This window comes from Podarcis tiliguerta, assembly GCF_965153285.1.
Source record: "Podarcis tiliguerta genome assembly, chromosome: 1".
Taxonomy (NCBI): Eukaryota; Metazoa; Chordata; class Lepidosauria; order Squamata; family Lacertidae; genus Podarcis; species Podarcis tiliguerta.
This window is the reverse complement of record NC_139534.1, coordinates 18,229,367-18,241,751: the sequence shown is the minus strand read 5'-3', so window position 1 is coordinate 18,241,751 and position 12,385 is coordinate 18,229,367. Positions and strand designations below refer to the sequence as shown.

General features: G+C 42.6%; 1 protein-coding gene across 2 annotated transcripts in view; it reads left to right on the top strand.

The window, feature by feature from the left end:
• Positions 1–1,443: 1,443 nt before the first annotated feature.
• Positions 1,444–12,385, top strand: part of WDR75 (WD repeat domain 75) — a 32,642-nt gene continuing 21,700 nt past the window's right edge. Inside the window, exons 1-7 of one of the 2 annotated variants that reach the window (XM_083407996.1) lie at positions 1,444–1,644; positions 4,105–4,234; positions 5,392–5,457; positions 6,196–6,295; positions 9,066–9,190; positions 10,561–10,631; positions 12,180–12,290. In XM_083407996.1, the coding sequence (XP_083264122.1) occupies positions 1,559–1,644; positions 4,105–4,234; positions 5,392–5,457; positions 6,196–6,295; positions 9,066–9,190; positions 10,561–10,631; positions 12,180–12,290 (689 nt within the window). In that variant the 5' untranslated portion in view covers positions 1,444–1,558. The remainder of the gene's footprint in view (positions 1,645–4,104; positions 4,235–5,391; positions 5,458–6,195; positions 6,296–9,065; positions 9,191–10,560; positions 10,632–12,179; positions 12,291–12,385) is intronic. The other variant, XR_014503992.1, reaches the window with a different exon arrangement.

Sequence of the window (12,385 nt, the reverse complement as noted above, 5' to 3'; positions counted from 1 at the left end):
AAGGCGAGCTGGGAAAGCTCTTTCCAGTGCATACAACTCTTGCTTCCCTCACCCACAGGCTCAACCGCAGCTGGGTATTCAGTTGGCAAGCGTCTGCAGAGATAAGCATATCGATGATATTTAAGCTTACAGCTCTGCATTTTGTTTTTAAAATACTGGTAAGCTTGAGAGTCAGGTCTCTCAGCACGGTGCAAAGCAGGCTCTTCAGCAGCAAACTGATACTGCCTTCAAACGATGGAGAATATATATCATATTTACTCGAGTCTAATGTGCACTTCAATTTTCAGAACCTTGAAACAAAAAAATAAGTATTTGCTGGCAAATGTAAATGTGCCGTCGAATCTAATGTGCACCTTAATTTTCTCAACATTATTTGGCCAAAAAAGGTGAGCAGTAGATTCGAGTAAATACTCTGTGTGTGTTTACACACACGTACGTTTGTGTAGAGAAGAACTTTCCAAACTTTTCATGTTGGAGACACACTTTTTAGACATGCATCATTTGGCGACACAGTAATTCAGTTTTGCATCATTTTGTGACACAGTAATTCAGTTTTAATAACAAACCAGAGGTTAAGCTAGCCCCTTTCCAGCCCGAGGAGGAGCGCAGGGAGCATTTGTGCGATGCAGCCAACACACTAACGTGTCACAACACAGAAGCTTAGGAAGCGCTGGTGTAGAAGATTATAAGTGTAAAAAGTCACCCACCCATGATTTTGTTTTAGCTAAAGGAGTGCCCTCAATTCTAATCCCAGCCAGACGGGTGGGGCTACAAATAACAAAACTATTATTCTTCATTTATCATTATACTTAATCCCCAGAACGGCTTCCATCAACGGGTTATCTTTATCTTTTATACCCTGCTTTGACCGGTCCATAACACCCCCTCCGCCAAGTAAAACAAAAACCACGCAATGACCACCACGCCGTGTATCCCCTTCCTTACTCAAGCGGAATAAACGCGCAATGCCACGAGGCTGCCGCCCCGCCTTCCTTAAAAACAATATTAATGAATGAAACTCAACATTTTTTATTTAAAGGAAAGTCGCCTTTAACCGTGAACTCTTTATATTGCGTCGTTTCCCACGAGTGATGCATCTATGGTGAAAAGCCTGTACACATAGCATTGGAAGCGAGATGGAGACCCAACTTAGCCTAATGCAAAATAAGGAGTGTGCGACTCTTCCATTTCTAGCTCTATGCCCCGTTCTTCCTGGCCCAGAGCCGGTTGCCAGACCCTGACGCGGACTTTCAGTCCATAGAGCCTAGAAAAAGAGGCGCGTCGCTCTTCCGGTTTCTGTTTTGAAAGCTCTTTCTATCCCATCCCTTTCCATCTCTATGGTCCCTTTTTCCCCCTATCAGCTTCAATTGCAAGAAAACCGGAAGTACGGGTCTAACCCCTTGGAACGTCGTGACAGGAGAGCGGAAAGAGGAGGAGGGCGGTGCTATTGAGTTCTAAGGGAAGGTTTGGGCTAGAGCGGCAACGGAGCTTTTACTCTTCCTTCCGGAGGAGCGAGGCGGGTCGGGGGAGGTCAGAGGCCGGAGGTCGCCGACGGAAGATGGTGGCGCGCGAGCAGCTCCGCGTGGTTCGCTGCGGCGGCAGTTGGCTGAGCGGGAGCCGCGCGGTCTTTTCGGCCGATTCGAAGTGAGTGGCGCTGAGGGGATCAGTGGGGGCTTTTCAGGAATGCCAACCGCTTAAGCCGCGGGGCGGCGGCGTCAGCCCCGTTGAACGCGGCTGAGTTTACTCCCGAGTAAGACACGCGTCTAGACTCCACATTATTAGTATTATTAAGACATGCGCTCAGACTCCACATTATTATTATTATTTATTAAGACGCGCGCTGAGACTATTATTATTATTTAAGACATGCTCTGAGACTATTATTATTATTATTATTCATTATTAAGACACACGCTGAGACACTTCACTATTATCAGTTATAAGACACACGATGAGACTCATTATCTTTATTGTTGTTGTAATAATAATTACTATTGGGACGCGGGTGGCGCTGTGGGTTAAACCACAGAGCCTAGGACTTGCCCATCAGAAGGTCAGTGGTTTGAATCCCCGCGATGGGGTGAGCTCCCGTTGCTCGGTCCCTGCTCCTGCCAACCTAGCAGTTCAAAAGCACCTCAAAGTGCAAGTAGATAAATAGGTACCGCTCCAGCGGGAAGGTAAACGGCGTTTTCGTGCGCTGCTCTGGTTCGCCAGAAGCGGCTCAGTCATGCTGGCCACATGACCCGGAAGCTGTATGCCGGCTCCCTCGGCCAATAAAGCGAGATGAGGGCGCAACCCCAGAGTCGGTCACAACTGGACCTAATGGTCAGGGGTCCCTTAAATAATAATTACTATGATATAATTGCTATAATTAATAGTATACCGCCATGTTCCAGAAAGTCACAGGGCGGTTACAACATAAAATCACCAACATAGAAACACAAAATACATAACAAAAATTAAAACAACCCAATAACACACACCCGTTGTGTTTTGTGGGTTTTTCTACATAAGGCTGAGTGGGCTGTAGGATCGCACACAGTCTGAGGTGCACAGTTTAGGTTGGTTTTGTTCCATCCTTTTCCCTTTTTAATTTCCTAAAAATTATGGTTTCAAACAACAACGACTACCACAATAAAAAAAGAAAAGGATGCCCAGCAAAATTTACTGCCCTATTCTAAGATACGCAAAAGTTAAAACACTAAATTGGGTTTAAGATGACCCCAGCTGTCAACCTGAACAAGAATATTTTTAGTGGGAACCGGAATGAGTATAGCAAAGGCCCCTGTTTGCTCTCAACAGTCAGGGAGTTTCAAGGCGCAGGCGCAGGCGCTGCTACACTAAACTATCAAATTATAATTGCAAATGCAGAACGGGCATTGTGTGGCAACTGTGGTAGTGCTGATTCTGCCAATTAAATGTAGGGATAGGATGTATGTTCTGTTAAATCAGTGAATTTTTCTTCATGGGGATTTGTGCCCCAGTATCGGCAAGCTTTTAAGATCTTTATAACAGTGAAAGTAATGAATGAGGAGAGGAGTGTTACACTAGATCAGCATAAGAAATTGTCTTATACCCAGGCCTTCTGCTCTAGCACTGAGCCCATACCTTTTCCCCTTAGAGTTTTGAAAAGCACATATATTATGTGGTACAAACAATCCAGAGTAAAATAAGCTTCTGATAAACTGGCCTTTTTAACAGTCCTTTGACTTCCTGGAACTATGACAAAAACATGTTTAAACCATATGGTAATAAATGCAACACAGTTCATTCTCCAGTTATCTTTTGTTTCCATTCCCTCCGCTTGTCAAGATGTTTCATCCCTGTCCCAATCAAAAAATTGATCTGTAAACTCTCTTTATGCTACTCTATGCACTGTGTATATTAATGCCAATATATTTAAAAAGCATGTTTTGGTCTGTTGCTATCATTTGGAGAAACAAAATACAGAAATATTTATATAATTTTTAAACAGTTATATTTCACTTTTCTGTCCCCATATTAGGCACGCATGGCAGCTTGTGTTTAATATAGTATTTAAATGCCATTACACGTGGCATTTAAATACTACATGACCTGGTTCCCATGTATCATTAAGATAAACCAATGGTTAAAATGCGCTTGCAGGAATCATGGCCACATTGCTACTTTCACCCAGTTGTCCTGCTCTGCACCAAACTCAGCTTTAGTTTGGTTTAGCCAAGGTTTGTTCTGCTTACCATGTACGGTTTGTCTGGAGGTGACAAGCTATGGGCCCATGACTTAAGTTGCTAACTCCCACCCAAAATTAGCTCCAGATAGCATGGCAGTAGGAGAAGTGGGAGTAAAACAGCAACAATTTTTACTGAGAGTACTTGCATATCCGCACATTCATGGTTTGGTATTGTATGCATTAGATATGAAGTGGACCATACTGAAAAATAGTCTGGTTTTCCTATACCTTTGGCGGTTGGGAATTGGTCTTTTATATGTAATGCTGGATGTGAAAATGGATAAATGTTATCTAATATGCTTCTAGAATTTTCCAAGTTAGCCTATGTTGTTTCTGTCAAGTACTATAAATGCCTTTTAATTTATTTCTGGCTTTGGTTTCATTGTTTATAGGTACCTTTTGTGTGCTTCTGGTGACTATGTGAAAGTCTACAGTACAGCTACAGAAGAATGTCTGCATGTTCTCCAAGGTCACAGCAACATCGTGACAGGAGTCCAGTTGAATCCCCAAAACCATCTACAGGTTGTTAACATTTTAGCAATGCTAGTCCTATCTTAGAGCCAAACTACAAGCAGCATATGTAATGTAATTGTCATTAAGTGCAAACTTTCCCCCGCCCCCAACTTGCTTGGAGAGGGGCAATTTGGATTAGAGGGCCTGAGACAGCAATTTACAAGAGGGAAAGGAAGCTTCCACTGGAGCCTCTTTTTTCACTGCAAAATTTCACAACCACATAGGGACCATAGCAGAGGACAAAGGATTTAAGTTCCCTTCCCACATATGCCAGGGTCCTAATCAACATCAGGGCACCAACACTCACATTTATGAAAGAAAATTGGCACTCAAGGGAAAACTGGGATAAATATCTTAGGTAATTTTGCTGGTGCTTAACGGTGACCTGCCCTATAATCTTTGAATGAAGGGCAGCATAGAAATTTGATATATTGTTGCTGTTGTTGTTGTTGTGATATGTTGTTGTAATCCCAGGCCAAATCCATGATTATGGCCAGGTATGAGTGTAGCTCAAATGGAGCAAATCATACCTATTCTGCAATAGTTTCTTATCACTTCCTGGCCCAGTTGAAAATGCTGGTGGAAAACCTATAAAACCCTGCCTGGGCCGAGGTCTCCATAACTTAGATAACATTTTCTCTCACCCTCATGTGCAGATCTATAATGCAGATGCTGCTTCATATCTTGTCCTTTATAGACATAAGAATTTGAAAGGACTCAAGGCTGCATCTTCCTTATGTGACAGACACAACTAGTGGAACAGTCTGCTCAGTGATGTGACTAGCTACATCTCTGCTGGTATTCTGGTTTCTCACAGAATACATTTCTTCCCTTTTAAGAGCGGTCGGCGCTAGGACATACTTATTTGGACTTAAGTTGCAGTCGTTTTGTCTGCATCATAGTTGATTTTGATTATCATCCCATCTCTGGGCTGTTTTTCTCGTAAATGTGCTTGTGTGTTATATCTTCAGCAGAGAACATGTGCAGTTTTAATTAAATAAGTAGTAAGAGCTTTTTTCAAAGGTGTTAGAACCACTTCACATTTTGTTAGCATTTTTGTCATACACGGGGAGTAATCAGCACTGCTAATAATCAAAATGCTTTGTAGATAAACCAGAATAGGACCTTACAAATCATTTTAATATGTCTTTTTTTTTCTCCACCAGCTCTATTCATGGTCTCTAGATGGCACTATTAAACTCTGGGATTTTCTGGATGGCATTCTCATCAAGGTTTGTTATGTTTTCTTTGCATCTCTTCTTTCTCCATAGCAGCCCATGGGCTTCTCATTAGATTAATGAAATGGTATGCATTGGAGTGAATAAAACAAATCTCTGTGATTCGTGAGTAAATGCTCTGTTTGCAGACCTGGATAGGCTTTGCCACTGCTATGCAAACTGCACTGTGGCATCTTGGTTGATACAAGTCATCAATAACTGCATCTACAGTGGAATCCTCAATCAAAACAGTCAAAACTAAGACTGTTAAGTTGAGCAGGACTTATTCCCAGCCAAGTGTGTATAGGATTGCAATGTAAATGCATTGCAATGGAGTAGGGGGGCCAATGGGCTCTTTTCAGCATACGAGTGTCTAGCTTCAAAGACTAATAAGCAGGATCTCTTATCTTCTTATCCACGCAGGCTTAGAATGGACAGTGTTTTCTGTTGATGATTCATGACTGAGATGAGCTGCATTAGAGATGGGGAACCTGTGGTCATCAGGATGATGTACTACAACTTCCATCATCCCATGCTGACAGGGACTGATGGGAGCTGTGGTCCAAAAACATGTGGAGTGCCACAGGTTCTCCATCCCTGAACGGTATGCACAACTTTATTGATAATTGTGCCTAATTAAAAACCCGTTCCGCACCTTCTAACTAGCAGGGTTGTATAAACTTGCTTTTCATCTTAGTTTTTAGATGAGACTAAAGAGATTGATTTTGTGTATGTGTGTGTTTTCTCTTACAGACATTGGTTGTTGGGTTCAAACTCTTTGCATTCTATGCACTTGCGGGATCTGAGAATTCGGTGTTTGTTATCATCTCAAAAGATAATGATGAAAGATCAGGTATGTCATAATTGGTGCTCTTGTAATTTTGTACATCTTGTTTTTTATGATTGTTGTTAACATGAGGACTGCGAGCCTTTTTGCGGGTTTTATTGTTAAGTAGAAAGGCAGGATAAAGAAATTCTTTTCCCCTTTTGTTGCTGTTTTTTCTTGCCCTTGGGGGAAAAAGTGGGGTACATAGGAGCTTCGTCACATCTTAGGGATTGGTTATTTATTATAGACTATTAGTATAGACCATATCAAAAGAGAACAAAATAAAATACATGTAAACTCCACATAAAAGTATACGTGAGTTCAATGCTGAACATAAAAGTATACCTAAAATAGAATTTTGTATGTGATGGGGGATGGGGTAGAATCCCTATAAGGAATAAATTCCCAGAGAGGAAATTTATGTATCACTTAAGTTTAAGTCCCCTAATGGTATACCAGCTGCGGTAGTAGAAAGGTTTGCGCAAGAGAAGGCATAGGAAGCCAGCATGGTTCTAATGTTTGGTTGTAGCTCCAATACCTGTTGCACAACAGGCTTCCGCTAGCACAATGGTTGCGCTGTATTTTATATTGTGCAACCATAATTCTTGCCCTTACACTAGCACAACACCCCTTAGGCTGGCAGAGAATGCTGAATCTGGTCCCCTGTTTGTTTTGAATGTTCCTGCTATAGCAGGGTCGTCCGCCTTTAATGGCAGTCATCAGCAACAATCAAGAGATAACATCTTAAAACCTTTTTTAAAAAGTGTGCCATATTTTGCTAACAAAAGCACACACATCTGTTTGTGTATTAAATTTGTATAGTAATTAGATCTCTTAATTGTGTGTTTAATTAAATGTATTTAATTACATATATTAATTAAATATATTTAATTACATCTATCGTGTATATTAAATATTAAATGTATTGTGAGCACTTCAATTTACAATATGGAAATTTAGTTCAGTGTGTGGCAGCACTCCTGCAGCCCACTTGGTATGAAAAGTTGGACCGCCCTGTGCTGTACGACAGCAGAGGAGTAGAAATAGCTTTCTTAATTTGTGAAAAAGATGCTAAGCAGACTTCTTAAAACACTATGTTGTTTTGGATCTGGACATTTATGGAGCGTGGAGGCATAGATGTCATATATGCTGCTCAGAACTTGAAGCCCAGTCCCGTGAACTGCTTGTTCTGGCTGGTAAGCATTTGTGGTTAGGGTGATATCCAGTGACTGCTATATCAGCACTATCTCTGGTATGCTGACACAGGAAAGCCTAATCAGTGCAGAATAGGTGGGCTGGGACTACACAGCCCAGAATCTGTTAACAAAACTGCATGCAACAGCTTTGCGAATAGGGGACAAGGTGCACTGTTACCGTGAGTGCATATCCCACCCCACCCCACCCCGAATTAGTGGGATTACAGATTTATTCCAGTTCACTGCCTAGCACGGGAAGAATGCTTTAGGTGTTTTAGTATAAGCTGCTGTATCACAAACAGGTATTTTATTTAGAGGATCGATGAACCGCAGATTAAAAGAACTAAAGGTAGGAATGGCTAGCCCCAATTCATTTAATGCTCCTCATCTTAGTGTGGCCATCATGCTTAAAATGCTTGAAGGTCCCAGGCCACAGAAAGGTTAGGCTGGCCTCAACAAGAGCCAGGGCTTTTTTAGCTGCGGCTCCAACCTGGTGGAACGCTCTGTCACAAGAGACAAGGGCCCTGCAGGACTTGACATCTTTCCGCAGGGCCTGCAAGACAGAGCTGTTCCACCAGGCCTTTGGTCAGGGTGCAGCCTGACTCCCTCCTTTGGTAATCTTTACAAAACTTTAGTTTATGGTTGCCATCAATTTTGAATTTGATTTTAATTAATTTTTTATAATGTTTTTATAATGTTGCACTATTTTAGTGTTGTTAGCCGCCCTGAGCCCGGCTTTGGCTGGGGAGGGCGGGATATAAATAAAATTTATTATTATTATTATTAAAATGAAACACTGTGCTCATCAGCTTTTGCCAACCTGCTGGGGGGCATCATGTTGGGGAGATATACATTGCCATAATTTTGTCTGTAACTATAAAAGTTTGCACAGTGCGTGTTAACTTCTGCCGAGCATTGTGGGGGGAAAATATTATTTAACCATAGAATTGTAGAGTTGGAAGGAACCAATATCATCTTGTCCAACCCTCTACAATGCAGGAATCTTTTGCCCAATGTGGGGCTTGAACCCACTACCCGAGATTCAGAGTCTCATGATCTACCGACTGAGCTATCCCAGAGTTTCATAAGGCATGTTGCTGCATTGGCTAGGAATCAAATCTAGGCCTCCCACGTGGCAGGCAAGAATTATGCCACTGAACCACAAATGCTGCTATAATTCACAGTACACTTAGTCTTTGTGTAGGCTTGTTAGGAGAATAAAATGAGGCAGCATTGTTGATGTCGCTTTGAGTTCTGGGAACGACAACCTGGTGCAAATATGATAAATAAAGGCCATACAACAAAATACAGTCATACCTCGGGTTACAGACGCTTTGGGTTGCCGAACCCGGAAGTACCGGAACGGGTTACTTCTGGGTTTCGGCGCAGAAACGCTAAATCGCAACCCGCGCATGCGCAGACACGGCGCTGCGGGTTGCGAATGTGCCTCCCGCACAGATCACGTTCGCAACCCGAGCGTCCACTGTAGCCTAATTGCACTCATGCTAATGAATGAGATAAAAGTTAGATGTGATAAAAAAAATATTTCATCTATATGAGAATAATTGGTTTAAAACTGAAATAAATTTTGTTTCCATCAGGTCCATTTCAGCTAGCTTCACTGAAAATCCCCAAAACACCAGGTCAGGAAGTAGAAGCCAATGATCTGGAATTGATTTTGGATGGTGTAAGCCAGTCACCCAAATGTACAGCGCTTGGAAGAGAAGTATATACTTTTCTTTCTTTCTTTCTTTCTTTCTTTCTTTCTTTCTTTCTTTCTTTCTTTCTTTCTTTCTTTATATCATATTAGAGGTCTGCATGCACAAACCTGATGTCAAATCATCCTTCTTTACTTCCTCAGCTCTTAGAGCATGCACCCTCTTCTTAGCCTGTTCTCCAACCACAGCCTTACTCGTTGCATTCCTAGCCTCTTTGCCTTGGCCGCCCACTGTAAAATCTCAGAAATTTAGCCAATCCAATGCAGAGGCCCTTCCGCTTTCTCTGCTTTTCCATGAAATGTGGACAGAATAGTCAGTCACTGCCAGGGCGGCTTTCTAACTACCATAAAATCCTCTACCACATTATAGCATAGGTGTTCTGCTGTAACTATCGTATTCTGTATAGTTTTGAAGAAATCCCTCTCTAAATTTCCCTGTTTCTGACCCTGGACACAAAATACCTGTATTTCTCTCTGCCTTAGAGCTACCTTTTTATAATAATAATAATAATAATAATAATAATAATAATAATAATAATAATATTTTTTTATTTATACCCCGCCCTCCCCAGCCAAGGCCGGGCTCAGAGCGGCTTACAAGCAATAATAAAAACAAGATGAATGATTACAACTTAAAAACAAAAGTAAAATACAACATTAAAATAATGGAACATTAAAATATTAAAATGTAGCCTCATTGTAGGAGGAGAAGGAAAAGAAAAAAGAAAGAGAGGGAGGGAGGGAGGGAATCAAATTGGCTCCAAGCCAAAGGCCAGGCGGAACAACTCTGTCTTACAGGCCCTGCGGAAAGAATCTGTTACCTGTTGTGTTCTCAAAGGAATTTATCACTTTTATATGAGGTCTGCTTTTCAGGCTGTTTTGGAAACACTTCCTGTTCCAAAAACAGGTTAACAAAAGGCAGTGGGGTGTATGGCATGTTTTTGTAAAACGCAAGCCCAAAACTCCTTTGGGTACACTTCTATGTCTTAGGATACCAAGAACCACATGGCCAGTTCTGTGGAGCCAAAGGAGCTTCAACCTTGTGGTTTGCCACCAGCAGCTAGGCTGACTTCACCCGTGTTCAGCATCTTTGCTATGTTTCTTTAAACTCCACTTTTGATCCAGATTTCAGGGCACCTGAATTAGCCATCATTTCTCTTGAGATCACTCTGGGTAAAAGCCATGGAGGAAATGTCTGAATTTGATTTAGAATGGGAAAAGCACTGGTTGCAAATATACCATTGTGCTGCTTTAGCTGACTTGCATAGCAGTTGTCTGTCTCTTGCAGTTTGCCCATCACATGTTCTAATATTTTTTTATCATACATTTTAATCCACTTGGACTCTGGTATGTACTAAACTATATTTTGTTTATAACAGGGTGAATATGTGGTATCGGCTTGCGGCGGTCACCTCGTCGTCTGTTTCTTCAGGAAGAAGAAGCTTTACAGGTGAGGGCAGACAACTCCAGCTTGTAATTGCTTTGCTGCTTTGAATATGCATCTGTTGCTTCTGAACTGGCCAGGAATTTGCTGTTTCTTACAGAAGTGTCCATAGCCCTGATAACACTTATGCTTATTAATGAAGAAAAGAAAAGAAAAACCCACATGGTGATATCCAAACTGTAGTTGGAGTAGACCAATTGAAATCAATGTGTTTAATTCTATTGACTTTAGGGGATTTATTCTGAATATGACTTAGCTGGATATCTCCCAGCTATTAATATCTTTGGAGAAGGAAAGGCTAAAGAGGAAAAGGTGAAAGTAAACCGCTTCTGGTGCAACAGGACAGCGGGATGAGCTCCAGAGTTCAAGGAAACACCATTTATCTTCCTGCCACAGTGGTACCTATTTATCTACTTGCAGTGGTATGCTTTCGAACTGCTAGGCTGGCAAAGCAACGGGAGCTCACCCCGTCGTGCAGACTCAAACTACCAACCTTCTGATCTGCAAGCCCAAGAGGTTCAGTGGTTTAGACAACAGTGCCCCCGCTCTGGTTTAGACAGTGTCCCCTGTCCCCCAAGAACAGTACTTCTGTCTTGTCAGGATTCACCCTCAATCCATTAGCCGCCATCCATTCTCCAACTGCCTGCAGGCACTCACCTTCACTGGTTCTGATTTAAAAGAGAGGTAGAGCTGGGTATCATCCACATATTGAGGAACACCCAGTCCAAACCCCCTGATGATCTCTCCCAGCGGCTTCATCTAGATGTTAAAAAGCATGGGGGAGAGGACAGAACCCTGAGGCACCCCACAAGTGAGGGCCCAGGGATCCGAACACTCATCCCCCACCACCACTTTCTGGACACGGCCCAAGAGGAAGGAGCGGAACCACTGTATAACAGTGCTCCCAGCTCCTATAGACAGTCCAGAAGGATGTTATGGTCTATTGTAACAAAAGCTGCTGAGAGATCCAACAGAACCAGGAAACAGCTCTCACCTTTGCCCCTAGCCCGCCAGAGATCATCAACCTAGCAGTTTGAAAGCACGCCAGTGCAAGTAGATAAATAGGTACTGCTGCGGTGGGAAGGTGAACGGCGTTTCCATGTGCTCTGGCTTCCGTCACAGTGTCCCATTGTGCCAGAAGCAGTTTAGTCCTGCTGGCCCCATGACCCGGAAAGCTGTCTGTGGAAAATGCTGGCTCCCTCAGCCTGAAAAGTGAGATGAGCACCGCAACCCCATAGTTTCCTTTGACTGTCCAGGGGTCCTTTACCTTTACCTTTGCTTTGTCAGAGTGAGCACAATGGAAAGGAAAACGGCTGAAGTTATACAGAAAGAGCATGTGCTCTTCTTTCATGTTCCTAGTGGCAGATACTACTGCATCAGAAATGCTTCGGGGGGGGGGGGGAGATTTATGCGATGGTTGCTAGTACATCCCAGAAATGGAAAGGTATTCCCCATCCACCTTCCTTGCACTGTTGAGCAGCCAGGGATTAGTTGACATTTCTTTCAGCTCAGTCCAGCCAAACTAACTTAAAGCCATGACTCCTGTTTTTGAAGCTTTTCTGTAGATGGGAAATCCAGAATAAGCGACTTCTTCACCTGCGTAGCCTGCCACCCAAAGGAAGATTGCATAGCAAGCGGACACAGCGATGGCAAAATCCGGCTGTGGTGAGACACCAGCTATTGGCAGTGGTTTTCTGATCAGCATGCATATCCTGCCTTGCTGTAATCTTGCAGTGCAAGTCTGCAGTTCAAAGGCACAG